The 21,915-nt window shown below is 28.5% G+C and overlaps 3 protein-coding genes across 3 annotated transcripts; 2 read left to right on the forward strand and 1 right to left on the reverse strand.

The window, feature by feature from the left end:
- The first annotated feature begins 4,943 nt into the window (after positions 1-4,943).
- Positions 4,944-12,035, forward strand: LOC111036352 (activating signal cointegrator 1 complex subunit 3-like). The gene is made up of 19 exons (XM_022318349.1): positions 4,944-5,104; positions 5,178-5,290; positions 5,359-5,507; positions 5,569-5,769; positions 5,828-6,020; positions 6,082-6,440; positions 6,505-6,725; positions 7,075-7,180; positions 7,348-7,572; positions 7,670-7,789; positions 7,856-7,970; positions 8,041-8,177; positions 8,264-8,461; positions 8,543-8,913; positions 8,994-9,099; positions 9,172-9,334; positions 9,398-9,463; positions 9,913-10,180; positions 11,948-12,035. The coding sequence occupies exons 1-17, from the start codon at positions 4,944-4,946 to the stop codon at positions 9,421-9,423; spliced, it is 2,964 nt and encodes a 987-aa protein (XP_022174041.1). The 3' UTR covers positions 9,424-9,463; positions 9,913-10,180; positions 11,948-12,035.
- Positions 12,036-14,464: 2,429 nt separating this feature from the next.
- LOC111036363 lies at positions 14,465-15,278 on the forward strand. The gene is made up of 3 exons (XM_022318369.1): positions 14,465-14,683; positions 14,963-15,079; positions 15,159-15,278. The coding sequence occupies exons 1-3, from the start codon at positions 14,465-14,467 to the stop codon at positions 15,276-15,278; spliced, it is 456 nt and encodes a 151-aa protein (XP_022174061.1).
- Positions 15,279-20,152: 4,874 nt separating this feature from the next.
- Positions 20,153-20,617, reverse strand: LOC111036353. The gene has a single exon (XM_022318350.1). It carries the CDS (start codon positions 20,615-20,617, stop codon positions 20,153-20,155), a length of 465 nt encoding a protein of 154 aa, XP_022174042.1.
- Positions 20,618-21,915: the final 1,298 nt, after the last annotated feature.

Genomic DNA, 21,915 nt, shown 5'->3' on the forward strand with positions numbered 1-21,915 from the left:
AACTCAACATTGTATATTTGTATAGCTCGGATTTCTAGCTTGGTCTGCTATAATTCGACACCATACAGACAATATGCAACTCCCGTAACTTCCGAACCCTAATAATGACCAAAAAAATTTTTTTTTCGGTATATAATTTATAATACCTACTTTAAGAACATAAAATTGGTAGCATTTCAAATTAGTTTGTAGTATAATAATAATAGTTAAACATTGAAAAACAAGAAGTTCTAAATTTGAGTTTGGAAGTGTTAAAAACCCATGATTTTTAGGCACTTTTTTAACATCAATTATTCTAGTTACATAAAATGTATATAGTAATTGCAACTAATATAGAGAAAGCATTATTAGAAATTCCTCTACACAGTACTCTATGTTTATAAATATAAATATTATATGTTATACGAATTTAGAGGCGTTTCATGATCGTGGGACCAGGTCAAAACGCAACAACTTTTTGAGTACGGTTTAGGTCGTAGATATTAGACATGTCATTTAGACATCTCCGACTGGCCGTATAGAGAGTGTTTGGTACATTAATAGTGATGATGAATTAATGGTTTAAACAACCATAAAAATCAAAAAATCAGAATTAGACTTTGGATTATAATATTACGTCTTTCTTACCGACTTCTTTCGTTCCATTCAAATCATAGGTGTGCGCACAGGGGCATCAGGGGCAGCATATGCTGCCCCTGGACTTTCTTTGGAGCGACTGCGGCCGGCAAATATTGAATAATGGGCCTCGGTAAAATTATATTTCCACAAATGATGACTATTGTAGATAAAAAAATTATAAAATTTTATTTTTTTTATTAAAGTATAGATAAATATTTTATGGTTATAGAATTTACCAGTATAAAACTAATAGACCTGCAGTAAACCTTTACATTTTTTTAATTCGAACCATTAAAGTACCTTAATTTTTGCAGCCAGTCGCTAAGGTTAGGTTAGGTGAAAAATTGAAATGGTTTATTAGTCGTATTGTAGTATGTGGCCGTTTAATCGTGCAACTCATTTCGGGACGTCATAAAAACCGGATTTGGGGCTCATAATTTTAGTCTTTATATATACGATTAAACATACAGGTTAAAGATGACCAATGATATAATTTATTTGTCAAGACGGCCAAACTGACTTGCCAAAACAGTTATAACCTACAGACTGGCGGTATTTTGAGGAAAACTCAAAAATCCAAAACGAACTTCTAGCAAGGGTGTAAGTCGTATTACCTTTTTTTTTAATGTTCTATAGTTTGACGGTCTCCATATCACAATTCTTTGTGTAATCAATATATCTTAAATCGTGTTTATGACACATACCACAGTCTAAAAATATATTCTTATCAGTCTTATTGTGGAGGTATCGCGACTACCTCCAACTACGAAGTTGACCAGGAGAGTAAATATAACGCAAATAATAGCAAAAATGTTAATATATTATGTTATAATTGAAAAGAGAAATAACACAAGTCGGTGCCCATAGCATTGCTCGTTATTTCGGACTCGCAGTCAGCTATGTAAAACTGATCACGAGAAGCCCAAGCGAATCGCTTGTTCGGTAATCGCTTAAACGACGGTGTAGGTTACTAAACTCAGTGTACGAGCATGGCGTCGGTCACCAAAAGTCATGTACGTGTTTGAGAACAGTGCCGCCGATGGCAGATAAGTATTAGTGCCTACTAGACTCTAAGGTACTAGTCATTTAATTCAATCTGTTCTGTGCTAACGAATGTGATTTGATTTTTGATTTTTATTTTATGATAACGGCATATTGAGAAGCCATCGTGATACGTTTTAAAATTACGCAGCGCGGCGTTTAGTACCATAGTCACCGCGTCACGACAGCTGCTAGTGATACCAACTATAAAAAGGAGTGTGAGTACTGTAATGTTGGTGGTTGTTGACTACATTGTCTACGTGGCACATTACAGCGATGGACATCGCTATAACAGATAAACGAATAAACTTAAAACATTGAAAATATTACCACGGATTGTTTAAGGCGTCATAGTACAATAATTGTGAAGCTCTAGTATTCGGAATTAATGTGTAACCGGTTTTAATTTTAGTATCATTATTATTATTTTTTATCAGTGCAATAAAACACGTTTTACGAACGAAAAAAAAGCGTTCCAAATTTTATTTGTGTGTCTATAAAACTACGTTTTGGAAAATTAGTAGGTAAGTGTACACTATTTTATGCAAAATTGATCAATGGAAACCCGTCGGTAAATAATCAAAACGATTTTGGTATATATATATTGTGTGTGAGTGTGTGTTTTCTGGTCGAAGTAGTAATCCAAGGACGGGAAAAAGAACAGAAAAATAAATAAACAAAAACAAAAGATCCACACTGTGTTTGCCCCAAATCCGCTGCATTCGAGGTAAATGGCTGCCACCCCAATGTCGTTTCCTTGATGTATAACCCTTTTATGTACACACTTTTTCGTTTTCTAATGTAAAGACCAAATGTGCAAACCGAATTTATTAGAACCACTTTATACGTGTATAAGTGCGGATCCATTTCATTGCGTCGCGCATACTGCACTATCTGTTATAAAAGTTACATTATAAAAACGAATATATATAATATATATAATTATATTTATGTATAGCGACAATAAGGATGTTAAGTGCAATACTATAGTTGAAACGTGTGTACGTGTCCATGGTACAGAAAAATAAAAATATCATAATTTTTTCTTACTGTTTCAGACTTGCTTGTGGATTTTTAAAATATATATTTCTACTGTAATAAATATATATATTTATGTTACACATAATGTCTTTGAATATAACAACGACATTTTACACTGTACGTATCATATGTGTGTGTGTGTATAATATATATAATATATATATATATATTGTATTAGAATAAACACAAACTAATAGTCGTTTTATCGTTATTTTTTTATTCAAAATAAATTGAAACATTAACATTAGACAAACTATTGACGAAAAAAATTCGGATAAAATTTTTTTGTAATGAAAATGAAACAGCCTATTTGGGAATCCATAAGAAGAAATTGGATGTTGTATAGTTATGAAAAAATCACTATAAATCAATAAAAAACGGAAAAAAAATTTTAAATTGCACTAAGAATAGATTTGTTTTCCCATTGAACCAAAAAAAATGCAATATTTATTCTATTGTTGTAGCAATGTATCTAAACTTAAGTTTTTAAATACAATTTTTTATCAAATAAAAAGAGGTTAAAAATAAAAATAATTATTTATAAACTAATGCATGATAATATTCAACTACTTTGACTGTGAATAAAAAAATAAATATTAATAAATGTCAAGCATAATATAATTATTTCCTCATGACCAGAGTGCAATACTGCAAAATGTGTACCTAGTAGGAATTTGAATTCTTTAAATTACAATCATACATTCTAGAAAAAAGATTAATTTAGAGTATTATTATTAATTATTATCTTGAAAAACACCAAATGCATATTATGTAATAAATTATGCATATTTTATTTATTAAAAGCATATACCTACCTAGTTTTACTGGTGTGCAAATTGAATATGTATAATATGTTTTAATGAATAAAACAAAGCTTACTAGCTTTAATCCCAGGAGGATAGTATTGATATTATTAAACTTATAGTAAAACTGAATATGGTGTTTGTTTGACTAGCATTTGTAATGTAGGACGGTACCTTTTTAACATAATATAGGGCTATACAAATAATAGGTATTATGTAGGTATGATATATTTTGTTGATAATTAATGACTTCCATCTATTTTGAAAGAATTACACTTTCTGCAAATGATTTTTAACAGAAAACTACACTTTTAAATCAGTCATTTTTTAGAAAAATCTACCAATTAAAATGATTTATATTTTTTTAATGGGTATGTACTATATTACATAATAATTGTGACAAAGTAATAAAATAAAATATAACAATTAAAAGCGTTATAATTGTTATACAATTTAACAAAAAAAGAAACAAATTATTTCAAATACATTTATGTAAAAAAAAATTAAAACTACATCAAAGATAAAGTACCATTTTTTATACATAATTGTATATTAAATTAATATATTGTTCATTCTATTGTGAGCAATAAGCATAAACTGAGTTAGCACACATCAATGAATTTTTACACTCGAATTACGTACATAGTAGTTCCTCTAAAGTACATAAAATTTCGAAAAATGGGTGTATTCTATGTAACGACCTAAGATATTTGTAATTGTATCATTATTTTTATAGAATTAATGCAAGTTGCAGGTAAACAATACTAGTATACAAACAATTAAAATAAATATATATGATTTATTTTTATTTGTAATTATTTGTATCCTGATTTCATGTAGGTAGTACACAACATATCATTTTTTAATGCTATCAATTAGTTACTCATAGACTACTGTAAATTGTTCGTTTAGTTTAATTGAAAATTGCCCATTGGTTTCAAATATAAAAGCTATATTATGTTAATGTATCATATGTTATTCGTGTGTGTGTGTGTGTGTGTGGCTGTCTTCTTAAATCAAGTATGATTAAAAAATAGATCAGTTTTAAACCTACAGTTGTTAATAAGTATTCTATAGATTTCCATTAATTAATATTTAACATACATTTTTATTATAAATAAAGTTTTTACAAATATAAATTGATATATTTGGATTGACTTATTGAAGTATGATGTAGTATTAAATTTAAATTTAATAAGTATATGGTTTTTTGAAAAATCTATTGATTTTATGTATTAAATTTAATTTGTTTTAAAATTTTATAGTTGTTTAAAATACTTGGTTTTGCAAGACTCCAACTCATTGAAATACTTTTGAAACAGTGTTTAACGACAAATAAAAAAAATCTTTGCCTTCTATGAACTTGAATATGAAAATTAATGTATAGATTCTTTTTAAAATATCAGCTCTTAATTATTGTATTCATCACTTTAAACAGAAATGGAAAAAACACCAAGACATATGAAACTTATTACTATTGAAACTGAAGAAGATAAATTACTTAGAAAAGAATTTAAAAAAGAAGAAAAGGCTTACCAAAAAATAAATCGCCTGCAGAATTTAGATTCAGATGATGAGATTTTAAAAATGGTTTCAAAAACGTAAGTGATATAAACAGGTTTAATCTTCTTTAATTGTAAAATAAAATGTAAAATTATGGTTACTGTATTAAAGGACAAGTGCAACAAACTTTCCTGAATTTATTGATCCTAAAAATAGAAAAGCACCTGCAGCTCAGAAATATCCCCATGTATATGATATGAATTTAGAATCAAAAGTATCAAGTTGTAAGTTTTTTTGTAATTATAGATTCAATTTTATGTTTTTACAAAACAATATGTTATTTACCAAATAGGTTTCATAGATGAAGAACCATGTGTTATCCCTGCAGGAGCCAAAAAAACAGCTTTTAAAACACACACTGAAGTTTATATCCCAGTTGCAAATATGCCACAAGAATTGACTGTTGGAAAAGAATTGATTTTCATTAAAAATCTTGATGAAGTTATTTGATTGTTTTCTAGGCATTTGATATTATAACTAATATTCATTTTTATGTTTAAAGGTTGGACAGAAAGCATTTCATGGAATTACTAATCTTAATAGAATACAATCAATAATTTTTGATGCAGCATATAACACCAATGAAAATTTACTAATATGTGCCCCAACTGGAGCTGGAAAAACTAATGTTGCTTTGTTAACCATAATCCATCAAATTAAACAACACATTAGGAATAATGAAATAAATAAAAATGAATTTAAGGTATACATTTTCAACCTTGTCATCTCATCCATTCTCACTATTTAAAATTGTATTTCAGATTGTATATGTAGTTCCTATGAAAGCTCTCGCAGCTGAAATGACTGAAAATTTTTCTAAACGCCTTTCTAGCCTAGAAATTTCTGTTCGCGAATATACTGGTGACATGTCACTTACTAAAACTGAAATTCTCAACACTCAAATATTAGTTACAACTCCTGAAAAGTGGGATGTAACTACCCGTAAAGGAACTGGTGAGGCATTTTTATTAGATACATAGATTTATATTAAATTCTCATTTGCTTATTTTTTTAGGAGATATTGCATTAACAAGTTTAGTTAAGCTATTAATTATAGACGAAGTACATTTACTGCATGGTGATCGTGGTCCAGTCCTTGAAGCTCTTGTAGCACGCACTTTAAGACAAGTCAAGTCTTCCCGAAGCATGATTCGAATTGTTGGATTATCTGCTACATTACCAAACTATAAAGACGTAGCATGTTTCTTAAAAGTCAATTTTTATAAAGGACTATTTTATTTCGATGATCGATTTCGACCGGTGCCATTAGTTCAAACATTTGTTGGGGTTCGTGGTAGCGGGAAAACATTATGTCATGAAATGGATAAAGTTTGTTATGATAAAGTGTATGATATGGTGCAAAAAGAACATCAGGTATGCCAATTGGGTAGTATTGATTAATAAATATTAATTTAATTTGTATTTATTGTGTATAAAGGTTATGGTGTTTGTTCATGCTCGTAATGCTACCATAAAGACAGCTAATGTTTTTAGAGAATTTTCAATTCACAGAAATCACCAGACTGCATTCCTACCCCAAGACTCTAACACAATAGGTATAGCTAAAAAGGCTTTTGAGAGTTGTCATTCAAAAGAATTAAGTAAATTATTTAACAGTGGATTTTCTGTTCATCATGCTGGTCTTTTGAGATCTGACAGGTAAATAATTTATTATTTTACATGTTTATCGCATAGGTCTATGCAGCTTTATCAGAATGAAAAATGTGGATAACATGAACAACTGAATGTACATAAAAAGGTTTATCTTGCCTTTTTAAGAATATTCTGAAAACATTTAACTATTTTTAAAAAATAACCATTTACTTATTTTTCTTTTATTATTTTTTATTAATTTTCTCAGTAGAATAATTTATAAAACTGTACATACTTAAATATTTTACATTTTTTTGGTGTATAATTGCATCAGATCTATATGTTATTAATATGTACAAGTTATACAAGGCTAGACTAATCATAATATCGTTATTATTGCTTATGTATATTACAGAGACCTAGTAGAAAAGTACTTTGCCGAAGGTGCTATCAAAGTATTGGTATGCACAGCAACTTTAGCATGGGGAGTAAATCTTCCAGCTCATGCAGTTATAATTAAGGTAAGTAATATATTTTAATAAACCTATTACATTTTCATTATTATTTTTTAAGATAATACAATATTATAAGATTTTAATTGATTTTAGTGTTAGAAATATAATATCATAGTTGATTATAAATAGTAAATACTATAATATTTGGTTTAATGTTCTTAAATAATTTATAGGGGACAGATATACGTGACTCAAAACAGAGTAAATTCATAGATCTGGGTATTCTTGATGTTTTACAAATATTCGGTCGTGCTGGAAGACCTCAATTTGATTCTTCTGGGCATGGAATGATTATTACCTCACATTCCAAACTCCCAAAATACTTATCGTTACTTACCAACCCAATACCAATTGAAAGTTGTTTTGTAAAACATCTTGCTAATAATTTGAATGCTGAGGTATACATTATCAAATAATAAGTTCTAGCTATGTTTCCATTAACAAATATTTTGAGAATAGCATTGGATCTAATACATTTTTTTTTTTCATTTGTAGGTTGTATTAAGGACAATATCGAATGTCGAGGAAGCTGTGATGTGGCTTAGTTATACTTATTTATTTGTCAGAATGCTTATAAATCCTCAAGTCTATGGCATATCGCTTGAAGAACTTGAAGTATATACCGTTTAGTATTATTTGTATGTAAATTTTAATAATTTATTTTATTGTTGTTACTTACAGTTAGACCCAATGTTGGTTGACAAAAGAAAAGAATTGATTATCAGTGCAGCAACGGCTCTAGATAGGGCACAAATGTTACGTTACAATGAAAGAACTGGAAATCTCTCGTTTACAGGTTCATTACTTATTTCAATTGTTTACTAAGAATGTTTTTATGTTTAAACTATAATTATTTCATTTTACAGATACCGGTCGCACAGCTAGTCATTTTTATATTACCTATGACAGTGTTGAAATATTTAATAAATGTCTAAAGCCTTCTATGAATGGGTCAGAAATATTTCAAATGATTTCTGATGCAAAAGAATTTGATCAGATACGGGTACATTATAATGAATATATTATATTATATATACATACTAAATTGTTTTAATGAATATTAATATTAACCTTAATTATATTTCAAAGGATCGTGATTTTCGTGATAATGAATTTCATGAGTTACATGCATTACATCGTAAATATTGTCGAGTTGAAATTAAACTCGACAATCCAAGTATGTTCACGTTTTTAGAACGTAAAGTTAATGTACTTTTACAAACATATATTGGACGTGCTACAACTACATCTCCTCCATTAATATCGGACCTGTTGTATATCTCACAAGTAAATCTAATGTTAATATTAATAATGATTTTTTTTGTTGTCTCTTAACAAAAGTATGCATATATAATTTGTTTTCAATAGAATGTGACAAGAATTGCACGGGCATTATTCGACATGGCTTTGCATCGCAATTACGCTAAGGTGTCATCTATATTATTAGAACTTTGTAAAATGTGTGAAATGACTCAATGGTCATTTGAATCTGGATTACGGCAATTTCCTGATGTTCTTTCTCCTGAAATAATACATACAATTGAGGAAAATAAAATACCATATACCAACATTATAGAAATGGGTGCAAAAGAATTAGGTATTTTACTAGGAAATCAAAATGAAGTTGCTGCTGTTAAAAAGTGTTCTATGGAGATTCCATATATTGAACCTTCTTCTAGTATTCAATCTATTACTAGAACTATTTTAAAGATGAATGTGGAACTATTTCCAAATTTTGAGTATGTAACTTACATGATAAGTTTAATAAAATTGTGTTTTTATATCCTATTTCTATAAATTAAATTTTTTTATAATTCAGATGGAATGATGAGTTTCATGGCTTAACAGCAGTTGCGTTTTGGATTTGGCTTGAAGATCTGGAAAAAATTTTCCGTTGGAAACGTGTTCTTATTACCAAAAATCAGGTATTGAAAAATATATTATTATTTCCATTCATTTCTTGTGCATTGTCTTAAGATTATGTGTATATTTTTAAGGTTATTAGAAAAGAAACATATAAGTTCATGTTTAAAATACCTTTAGTTGAACCATTACCATCACAACTATGTTGCACTTCAGACCGATGGTTAGATTCAACTTCCATTCTACCATTAACTTTCCCACATCATTTAATACCACATTGTGATGCTTCAATGACAGGTATATAAATCAACAATCTTTTAGTACCTAAGTTTTTTTAACATAAAAAAAATTGTGTTTTAGATGTATTGGAACAGAAATTTGAATGAATTTAATTAGTGCGATAAATACCTGGATTGAAATTTATGAGTGAGATATCTAATTAATAAGTTATACTGCAAGAACCATATTTCTATTTTAAAATAGCAACCGAACATTTTACATAAACAACCAGAATGTTTATCATCATTATTGAAATACTTTAATGAGCAAAATATAAAATCAAAATAGCCAACTATTAACGCCCCAATAAAGAGCTGTGTGTATATTTACTGTAAGGAAATCATCATCTTGTGAGCTTTTAATTTTATCATAATATATGAATAAATGTGTACATACAATTTATTTTGTATCATATACTGTGCAGCGAACACATAAACGGAAACATTGTCTCTAGTTTCTACACAAAATAGTATTATGTTACCATGAAATATGTATTTATCTTGTACTATAGTTTAACTTGTATATTTTAATTGTTAACAATCCCTAGCTGTTGCTAATATTCGTTTTTTTAATGAATTATATGTTTTATTTTAAAGGACTACACTTTGGGAAAAGGAACACGTTGTTCCATTAAAAATTGCTTTAACAGGCGTTCAAAGTATCATCTTAGTCTCTTTACCTATCCTAGTGATTACGTATTGAGAAAAACGAGAATAGAAAAATATGGATTAGAAGTTGCATTTGCTGAAGAAGTAAAAATGTCTGAAAGAGTATGTTGTATTCATTTTGACGATTGTTTCAAGAATCTTGAAAAAAAGAACAGATTAATACCAGGTGCTGTTCCATCATTGTTTTTAGGCAGTGGTAAGAAAACAATGAATGATTTTTTATTTTATTTTGTATTTATTTTTTAATTAATAATTATTAATATTTAGGATTTCATTATTATAGTTTAGGAAAGTACAGTGTTTTGTTTTGTTTAAAATGTAAAAATCTTTTAACTTTTTCATTTAAAAAGAAAAAAATGAACAATATTATTAACTTCTTATGCTTTAATATAAGAAAAAGAGATTTCATTAATAAATTTGAGTACAACAATTTTTATACCACAGATTTTTAATTATATTATTGCTAAACTAAATGATGAATATGATGATTACTAATTTTAATTTGATACTATATTTTATCATCTGATATTAAAATCATCAAATACCTCTACCTTTATTACGATTGATAACAAATTGCACTGAAACTACAGTCTTGTCTATTATCTCATAAGTCAAATTTTATATTTTACTCTTGTTAACTTCCCATTGAGTTAACACTCTTATTTTGGATTATGAATAAAATATAATAATTAATATATAAATTATAAATTCATATTTTGTTTCATTAGTTTAGAAAAGTTTTATTCTTAAGTAATGGACCTATGTCCTAAACTGTTTGGTATAAATTACAATAATTAAATACTGCATGACGTGTCTATTTTATATGATATATCTTTAAAAACAATATCTTTTATTACATAAAATAGTTATTTTACGTATAAAGAATTTTTTTTTCATGTTTAAATTTCATTAATGATTAATATTGATTAAATTTTTACAAAAGATATCAGTTGCGGCTTATGGATGTATTTTTGTAAAATAAGTATACATCTGTGTTATTAATACATTATTTTAAAACAAAGAAAAAAACTATTTAATTTTGATAATTTTTATAAAATGTAACCAAAAAAAAGTATATAGAACTATACACTCCTAAGCAAATCGCATTAATTCCTTCAAATTTAAAATATGTCAAAACTTACTAATGGATTGAAATGGTACATTTTGGCACATTCAATAAGCTTAGACATTAAATTGATAAAGGAATACACTATGGGAGTCACACTACAAACGTTTACAAAAGAAATACTAATAACTAATTAAAATTGTATTTTTAAGTTCCTTTTATTGAATATGTATAATTGTTTTGGGTCTTTAGCCGCCTCGTACCGGGTTCATAACTTAATAAAAAAATTATGAAAATAAATATTAGTTTGATTTCTAAAATATGACTTATGATTTTAAAGGATATAATAAAAGTAAGAAATATTCCATCAACAAGTTTTATAGATAATAATGGGTCTGTTCATGTAAATAAGCCATCGTGTTCGTCTTAAAAATTATGTTATACATATGAACAATGGAGAAATAATTTGCTTGTTGGTTTACATTGATTTGATTGCTCTTAAAACCAATGTTTAAAGTATAATTAATATTATATTTAATTTAAAAGAACAATAAATTTTTACTTTTTTTCTTTTTTTATTTTATCAGCTTTAGAGCTTATTAAAGACCAATAACTGCAAAACAAACCTTCAATTTCTTTCTATCTAGAGCTACTCCTGGGTTATCTTTTGCCTTGCAATAAAAAATAATTTTTTTTTGTCCAAGTATCAAATTTGTTACCAAACTTAATAAAAAAAAATTGTACCTACAATTAAGTAACAGTTTTTTGAAAGTGTAATTGTATACTATTGTAAATGGTATTAGCCTTAGTTCTTTTAGATTAATGTTATGTTGTTTTAGTATTACATTATATTGATATATACATAAATGAAAATTTTATTTTGTTTTATTAATTTAGGATTTTGAACCTTATTACTTTGTATCAGGATGCATAACTAATCACGATGAAGAAGTTAACAAAGTCACCCTTTTCACACCACCAATGGTAACTTTTATAATTATTAAGGCAGAGGACTTGTAGCTCTAAAAAATCACCAAATATGCACTAAAATGTACAAAATATCCATATTAAAATGCATTAAAAAATAATATTTTTTGTATGAGTATATTTTATTTGAATTTTGATGTCTGCGACCAACATCCCCATTGCCCGTATTGATAATATCTTATGCAGTGAACAATATATGTACATAAATACAATTAATAACCGAAAAATAAGTCTAATCGGCAATTCTCGAAAAGTGTTTCTAGGAAAAATATGTTTGTGGAAACAGTCAACAACCACATTAATATGATCAAAATGTTAAATAATTTTAAATTCAACATTATTTTGGTTGTATATAAAATATTTAAATTAAATAAAAACTTAAAAAATATTGATAAAATGATAAATTATTGAAAATATGCATCTTAACATGTGGAATTGAAGAAATATTCACTAAAACCAAAAAAAACTTGAAATATGCATTTATTTGCAAAATAAAATTTTAAAACTACCTTTGTTTCAGCAAAACGTATTTGTTTCTTACTCTTCTATTTTTGTGATCAAGCAAAACAAATATGCAAATGCTACAAGTCCTCTACCCTAATAATTATTAATAAATTCTGTTTTAAAACAATTTCTGATGTCAGTTTATTGAAGTTCTTGTTGCTCATTTTGTAGGAATGTGTAAATAAATGGAGTTCAAGTTTAGGTTTTTAGTTAACTGTAAACAGTATTCTGTGGTGTGAAAGACATTTCACCTCAAGACATACTTCATCCCGAATTACTGGTAAATGATAAAAATAAAATAGTAAAATCATTAGTACCTACTTGATTGTTTGCCAGACGCCAGAACCTACCAATGAATGACCAGTTATCAACAAAATAAATAAACAATGTTCCAGGTATGTAAAATATTCTTACTAAAATACATTTCAACTTGTGATTTATTCCAATATTAAAATCAACTACTGTATAAATTAATAATTTTTCAGGTTATACAGATGATACATCAAAATCAATTAATGACTTTTCTTCGTATGATTCATAGGTTCAGCAAAAATTCTTTTTATGAGTCATAATTTATGACTTATAATTCAATGTCCGTTGTGTTATTTTGAAAAATGTTCTGATATGAATAATGAAAATCTTACATCTTGAGACATATCTCTCACATGATGTCAGTAATTGAATTTATTATATTAATTTTCATTACCTATTTTTAAGTATATTTATTAGGCATATTTAGTATTTTATGTAAAAAAAAAACTATAATTGTATGTCATGTATTGTTCACAATTTTCAAAATAATTGTATTTTATAACTCACACTTATGTAATTTAATTGTATGAATAATAAATGTAAATTGGGCTCACGCCCGTTTTGTATGCTAAAAATAAAATAAAATAACAGTATCCACATTTTAATTGCTCAATGTCTTAATGTTAATATTTTTATTATTTTTATGTAATTTAGTTAAGACTGGTGTATCAAATAATATAAGATTTTACTTCTAACTAATGTAATTGTATTATATACACACATATATATTTCTTATTAATGTTTTTTTTCTTTAAATATTACAATATGTAATAAACTTTATTTTGAAAACTGTAATTATTGTAATTTGTTTCAAGCAGTACTAAACTGTTTTTTTTATTGTAGTGAGTATAATATACTAATAGTTATTATTTTGTTTTTTAAAGCAATTTATTTCCTGCTGGAATGCAAATGCGTATTTTACATAGGGCAAAGAGGGCATTTGCCCCGGCAACGATATTTGAAAATATTTCATAGGCGGCATTCATATACTAATTTTTCAAACATTTTTTTGCTGTTTTGTAATAAATCAATTTTTTCACCAGTTATTGAATATATTATACAATTTAATGTTCAAAGGTTTAAGTATTATAAGAAAAATATTTGTAATGATAATAAATCTTATTTACTTATACCCACGGACTAAGATATACAGGACTGGAAACGAATGAGCTAGCCCGCGACCGATCTGCCATCTATTGGCAACTATTATAAGCCTATAAATAATCCCTATGTTACTGTATGAAATAATGAAATATATAATAAACTTTAGACTTGTTATACACATCTTGTATCTAATTTTGTTTCTTGAATGTGTATAATATATTTTATGCTAAAAAACTTAATCTAAGATATATTATACTTTATTTGTATGTATATGTTATTAAATTAAGTAAAGAATAGGTACTGAGCAAGTATTGACCATACATAAAAGATTATTTTAGTCTATTCTGTGAATCCTATCTAAAATTCATCAGCTTTAAATATTATCAGTACTATTATATAATATATTTATTATTTTATGATACTTATATATATGTTGTACTTTTTTATTACCAATATTTTAATAGTACGTTACATTTATTTATTATAAAAGATAAATTACCAAAATGCATGCCTAGGCGGTGTAGTGTAGATCAATGCCATATTTTGAAAAACAAAATTAAATGTACATTGTTCAAAGCACCAAAAGAAGTTAATATTTTAACAGCATGGAACGAAGCTGTTCCTAAAGCTAATGGTAAAAGTTCCATTGCTCATTATGTTTGTCAAAATAATTTTTCAGCTGCAGATTTAATAAGTGTATATAACAACTATCCAGGAGATTTAAATGTGTGTTAAATTTTATATTTATGCAATTTATGATCTATTTTACAATCAAGTTACTATTAATTGTAGTTAGTAAGTAACATAGCAATTTGTAGTGTTGTAAAGATAATTTTTAAAAGTATTTAAAATCTAACTCAAACTACTCAAATATTTTTCATACATAATATATACCTACTATTAAACCAAGAGAAGTATTTAAGTATTAAAAACACTACAAAGTGCAAGTGAATCGATACTACCAAAATAAATTATGAACTACTCTTATAATATAATGAATTACAGACTAATGAAATTGGTCAACATAAAATATGTTCTTTAAAAAAAGGTGCCATTCCATCAATTTTTGAGAATTTGTTTGAATGTCATTCACAAAATGAAATCTTTAATAATATTGAACAGGTGAAGAATTCTTCAAATAGATAGTAGGTAATTATTATTTTTACAAATATTTTATTAACTAGGTATGAATATATTTTAGTTGCTTCCGAATGACAAAGAACACAAACAAACTTGCAAGAGAGAGTTATTATGGAAAGATAATTCACCAAAACAGTTATCCAGTATTGTTGATGTGGTGAATAGTGTTTTTAGTTATTAAATTACCTATTAGCATTTACAGCCATTCTAACTTATTTGCTATATTTTATTTTATAGAAAGATACATATGTAGATCAGGATAACAATGAAAGTGCAGTACTCAATAATTTTTATGATGTATTTACTACCTATAAAAATATTCAGTTACCAGTTGGTTGGTCATCTTTTAGAAATGGGAAGGCTGTGACATTTTATTCAGCACAACATACAAACAATAATATTCAAAAACTTATAAGTGTCATTGATAAACAAATAACAATCACTTCAGAACTTGAAATCGGAATTTATGTTTTGAACAATTATGAAATAAAATATGATGACATTGGTATTGACACAAAATTAACATTTCCACTTATCATAAAAGATTTTGAAAAGTTAATTGAAACTTCAATAAAAAAGTGATATGCTATGGTGGTCCCAATGCATCAAATTTTCCTGGTAATGGTACCTACTTATTAAATGTATTTTGTAATTCATAAGAAAATTTAAAAAAAATCTATTCTATTTTTTGCCTTAGGTATAAGAGTTAAAACTGCATCATTAGGTTTCAACAATTTATGGCGTCTTATAGAATGTGCAATAATAATTAAATCTGGAAATAGGTGTACATTTTGTGAACGTTTATTTTCATTATTTAGAGGATATAAAAAAAAGAACTTTGGAAGCAAACATAGGACCCTTTCAAACTCCTAATAGTAGAGAAAAATATTTGAATATCTTAAAAGTAAAAAAGAAACTACTGAAATCAAATTCAAGGTAATTATAAGATTGTTTATTATTCTCATCAGGTCATTATGGGATTTTGAATGCATCTATAAAGATTAAATAAATACCTGATACACATAATAAACTAAATATATGTATATATAAATAAATAATTTATTGTATGTCAATATTTTATGAGTACTTATAAGCTATACCTTATAAAATTGTTTAGATTGCAGACAAGTATAAACAAATTAAATACTCAATTGAACAATATTCACAAAAGAACTAGAGAAATGAGTGACTTATTGAATTATAAAATAAATAAATAAGCAAGGAAAACACATCGCCTTTAGATCACTTTAATAGTTTATTTTTATTATAACATAATAAGACAACCGTAACTCGTAAGACACCACGGTCTACGTAACAAAAAAGTAACGAACAAATTACAACACGAAGTAGGTCCATCATAAAAAAAAATATAGAAACATAACCTCATAAAATAAAACGTTTTAGGAATTGTGTCTAACTTCAACATGACTCAGCTGTTAACAATGTTCTGAACAAGTTAAGTGAATCTCAAAAAACGATTATTAATGAAATAATTACTACAAGTAAGGTAGATAATCCCAAAAGTAGAAGGTATACAGAAGATTGGATTTTATTATGTGTTTTATTGAAAATCCGGTAAGAACTAAAATATATTATTATACCTACTTTTACTAATTATAAATATAATAAAATGTGACTTACATAATAATATATTCTTAGATCTTCATCTACCTACACCTTTTTGAGAAAGAAAGATATATTGCCATTACCGTGTACACGAACAGTTAGGAAATATCTTTCTCTTATAAAAACAAAATGTGGTTTTGATGAGAAATTTTTTCAACTCCTAAAAAAGAAGCTAGCAATGTTAAATCCACAATAGTGACATGGAATGCTTATCTACGATGAAATTATATGACGAGAGAGTATTGACGTAGATTCTAAATCGTTAACCTATATTGGATTAAAAGCTTTTGGGGAAGATATGGAAAACACTTGATTAAAAGCAAACCATGGCCTCGTCTTTATGTTTCAAAGTTTATGTACTAATTTTTCCCAACAAGCTTTTTGGATAGCTGTATTTGCTTCCAGAGGACCCGTGAAAGCCGAAAGATTTAATTGTTTGTTCCAATCAAAGACTAAGATATACTCTTTCAAATATCTTATTCAGTGGTTTACTGTGTCTTTTTTATTGTTGTATGTTAATAATTGATTGGTACATGTTTAGTTTGATTTAATTTGTAGTGATAATTAATTAATGTTTTACTTGTTTTCCTTTTATTTAGTGCTTATAATATTTGTCTTAGTTTATTACTGATAGATTTGTGTGTTTAGCCTATATTTTAATAATTTACAGTTATTATTGCCAATAGCTAAACAAACAAAAAAATGTTCTATTCTTCTAAGTTCTATTTACGTGGTTGTGTTCTGTATACATGTATGTGAGTTTTTAAATACATTTTTTTCAATTGTTTTTTTAATTAATCGTATTATTCTTTAGGTATGGTTCTTGCTCAGTTGGTAATAAAAGCTATTTCTATCCTTGAAAACTGGAGCAAAAATTGATGGTATTGTTTCTGATGGTGCCTCAACAAATAGGAAATTATGGGTAGAATTAGGAATATCTGGTTCAATGGACTGTGTGCAAAATTCTATTATTCATTCTTTAGATGATTCCAGACAAATATTCATGTTTTCGGATGCACCACATTTGATAAAGAATGTGAGAATCCGATTATTTAACAAAAAATCATTGGGAGTGAGTTGTTTTTAAAATTTTAAAAAGATTTGAATAATAATACGTAATTTTTTTTTAATAGATTTCTCCTCAAAAACCGTTTGTAAGGTGGAGTCATTTTATTGATGTATTTAAAAATGATAATAAAGGAAGTTCTACGGCTCCAACTAAAATTTGTCCTAAAATCACAAAAAAACATTTATTTGTAGATAACTTTTCAAAAATGAGTGTTAAATTAGCCACCTAAGTAATAACTAATAGTGACAAAAATATTTATGTAATTCAAATTTGAATATATTTAGTATTTATTTTTTAATTCATTTTAGGTTTTAAGCGATTCAATGGCCAAAGGCATTGAGTTTTATAAAGATCATGAGACGGTTGAGTCATTAAAAAACAGCAGTGAAACACAGAAATTTGTAGATATTTTTTATAGAACATTTTACGCACTGAATCGCAAGTATCCAGCTGAGGAAATACGAAATAACAGCCATGATTTTGATGTTTGTTTTAAATAAGATTGAATTTAAATATGTAAAATATTTACAATGATTATTATTTTAGGTTTTAGAAGAGACTTATGCTTGGCTCAATTCTTGGGAAAATTTTGTGAAGAATAAGCTTATATCAGAAGATGAATATCTCACAAAAAATACGTCTGATGGCTTGAGGGTTTCTATAAAATCTACCATAGAATTATCTAAATATTTGTTGAAAGATTGTGGTTATAATTATGTGTTGTCATCTAAAATGAATCAAGATCGATTGGAAGTAAGTGAACTTAAAATTAATTTAAACGTTCAAGTATAATTATTAGTATGTAGTACCTATTTTGTAATATAAAATGAATTTACTTGTATAGCAATTTTTTGGAATGTCGCGGCAAGCCACTGTTCCAAACGATCATCCTACGACCCCAACATTCTTACAAATACATAAAATGTTATCTATTTATTCAATATTAAAGCCTCCAAAAACAGGCAATTGCAAAGTTCTTGCAAAAAATACACCAAAAATAACAATAAATGAATTTAAAAGTATATTTGTCAATGATGACAAATTAGTTAAAGGGGATAAACTTTTAAAACTACAAGAAAATTTGGATATAATTGTAAAAGAAGGTAAATGGGTAACAGAAGACATTTTTGAAAGCGATATTCATAACTATTGCACTCCTAACAAAGCAGAAGTTACAGATTGTGTTATTTATTATATTAGTGTTTTTGTGTGTTGGCATATTATATTAAAACATACAGATTGTCATGTATGTATAAATGCAATTATAGGTAATCCAAAAAGGTATACATTTTTAATTAAATTATAACATAAGTTTATATTTTTAGGAAAACTTTACTCAAGTAAATCTGAAGCAGCTTTTACTAATTTGAAATCAAGAGGAAAACTGATTCATCCAAATTAACATTTTCATAATATTATAACAGCAATAGAAAATGCTTTCTCTAAGTATTACTGTATGCCCAGTGTATTTCAGGACACAATTGATGATTTTTTAGAAAATAATAACAATTTACTAACATTTCCATGTGATGAACATAAGACTGAAATACTCATGTTCATCGTCAGGTATTGCATAACAACAAGGATGAGACAGTTTTTAAACATGGGAAATAAAAATCAAAACAAAATGAATTTGAAGAAGAAAAAATCTGCTAAATTAGTCATTACTTGAGTACCTTATACATATAATATTTTTAATTCTTGTTTTTATAAATTTAATTATTGTTGTTATTTTTTTATGCATACCTACACAAATATCTGCACAGCATTTGAATTTCGAAGTAAGTGTAGGTACCTTTAGGTATGAACTTCAAAATAGAATATTAAATATTCACAACAATTATTGTTATTGCAAATCAAGTATTAACAGGTATGTCATACTATAGTTTTTAGTTATTACATCAATAAATTAAAACACTAAAATGCAAATATGTAAAAATAATATAATGTATTAACTCTAATATTGTGTGCTGCTTGTAAGATGATAGTTGTATTGAAATTTGCTCTCGATCTCATAAACTACTTGTCAATTAGTGTTGTATCAACAAGCTTTGTACATTAGTTCCATTGATAACGTCGTCGTTTCCAGTCCTGTATATCTTAGTCCGTGCTTATACCTATACGGCTGTACATAGATCTTATTCGAATAATTACAATATTAACAGGCATTTGCGGAAACACAGTCGAGACTCGACGGACGAGGATATTGCTGTACGCCTGTTCAGACGTACAGTTGTAGTAAATACTAAGTATAAATAATATGTATCAACACTCAACACTATTAACTACAAATAGTTGATAGTTTCTCCTCTAACTACCTCATCCTTACTAGGCATCACCTCAAGGATTCGACCTAAACTCTAAAGTAGTGGCGGTGCAAGGTTATCTTTTATAACCACCATGTCTCCAACCTTAACATTCTCTTGGCTTGACAACCAGCGACTCCTAGTCTGTAAGATGTTCAGATATTCCAACGACCATCTTCGCCAAAATGATTGAAAGGTTTGTTGAAGGAGCTTCCAACGTCGCTGTAAGTTGACAGGCTTTTCATTAAGTTCTTCCTCAGGAACTGACATCAATGGTTTACCGATTAGGAAATGACCTGGAGTTAAACAGTCCAAGTCCTCCGGATCTGGAGAGACAGGCGTTAACGGCCTGGAGTTCAGTGCAGCTTCAACCCGACACAGGATTGTAGAAAACTCCTCCAATGTCCAAGTCTGCGCCCCCAACGATCTTATCAGTAATGATTTGGTAGACTTTACCGCAGCTTCCCAAAGTCCTCCGAAGTGGGGAGCACTAGGGGGATTAAAGTTCCAGTGACACATCAGACGACTGAAACATTGATCCCTATTCGAGGGCGAGTTGATCAACTCTTTGAGTTTCTACGCAGCTCCAATAAAGTTTGTTCCACAATCAGAGTGGATGGATGTTGGAACACCTCGCCGGGCAACAAATCTATCAAGAGCAGCTAAAAAGGCATCCGTTGATAGGTCCAAAACAACCCCAAGATGGATAGCTTTTGTACTCATGCAAACAAATAATGCTATATAAACTTTGTATTCGCGAGCTTTGCGCAACTTGGTTTCCTTCATCACCAAAGGGCCCGCGTAGTCAATCCCCACTGCTGTGAATGCCCGGCAAGCTTGTGAACCCTTGACACAGGCAGATCTGCCATTTTAGGTTGAGGATTCACTGCACTTAGTTTCACACAAGTGATGCAAGACTTGATGACCTTGTGGACAACCCGTCGGACTCCCATGATCCAGAAGCGACCATTGACTAGTGATATCAGAAGTCTTGTTCGGGCGTGACAAGCACTCAAGTGCCAGTGGCGTACAATCAATGCAGATAAATGGGAATTTTTCGGCAGTAGGATTGGATGTTTGCGATCCCAAAAGCACATGGCATTCTGCAGCCGACCACCCACACGAATCACACCAAATTCATCAATAAAGGGGCTAAGTTTAGCATACACTCTGGAAGAGACTGATCTGTCACTTGACAATTCTTGGAGTAGGGAATTAAACATGAATTTCTGGGTGCATTTGACTACCACGTAGAAGGCTGCATCTAACTCTGAACGTGTCAAATGTCCGGAAACTGTTTCTTGCCGCCTACATTTGGCAATAAAACGACGACGTAGTCGCGCGATGACACGGATCATGACGCTGTATGAAGAAAACCGAGAGAACCGTTCTTCATTCTCTGATGGTGTCGTTATCACAAGAGACACTGAGCAGACTTCCTGTAGCTGGTCATCTGGCATCGTAGTTGGACGGAGATCCCAGTGATCAACTGGAAAGCTTAAAAACTCCGGTCCTGACCAATACAACTGGGCTTTTACTAGCTCTGCCGGATTCAATCCCCGTGACGCGCAATAAGCTGGGTTTTCATCAGATCTGACATGAGCCCACTTACAGGCTGGAAGCAACGTCTTAATATGATGAACTCTGTTGGATACAAAGACCTTCAAAGCCACATGAGGATTTAGTATCCAAGACAGGACTATGGTTGAATCTGACCAAGCATAAACTCCTGTAATATTTACATGTGCCGCGAGTATCCGGTGCATGCGCGATAACCATGACGCCAACAACACAGCTCCACATTACTCCAATCTGAG

Source organism: Myzus persicae, unplaced genomic scaffold (assembly GCF_001856785.1).
Source record: "Myzus persicae strain clone G006 unplaced genomic scaffold, MPER_G0061.0, whole genome shotgun sequence".
Classification (NCBI taxonomy): Eukaryota; Metazoa; Arthropoda; class Insecta; order Hemiptera; family Aphididae; genus Myzus; species Myzus persicae.

Excerpts from the sequence above, each read along its gene's own strand:
- LOC111036352 (XM_022318349.1), top strand. The coding sequence starts at position 4,944 with ATGGAAAAAACACCAAGACATATGAAACTTATTACTATTGAAACTGAA. Across the intron at positions 6,726-7,074 it reads GGTCTTTTGAGATCTGACAG|AGACCTAGTAGAAAAGTACT; the intron begins GTAAATAATTTA and ends TGTATATTACAG. Across the intron at positions 7,790-7,855 it reads TATCGCTTGAAGAACTTGAA|TTAGACCCAATGTTGGTTGA; the intron begins GTATATACCGTT and ends TGTTACTTACAG.
- LOC111036363 (XM_022318369.1), top strand. The coding sequence starts at position 14,465 with ATGCCTAGGCGGTGTAGTGTAGATCAATGCCATATTTTGAAAAACAAA. Across the intron at positions 14,684-14,962 it reads ACTATCCAGGAGATTTAAAT|ACTAATGAAATTGGTCAACA; the intron begins GTGTGTTAAATT and ends AATGAATTACAG. Across the intron at positions 15,080-15,158 it reads TCTTTAATAATATTGAACAG|TTGCTTCCGAATGACAAAGA; the intron begins GTGAAGAATTCT and ends AATATATTTTAG.
- LOC111036353 (XM_022318350.1), bottom strand. The coding sequence starts at position 20,617 with ATGTGTCACTGGAACTTTAATCCCCCTAGTGCTCCCCACTTCGGAGGA.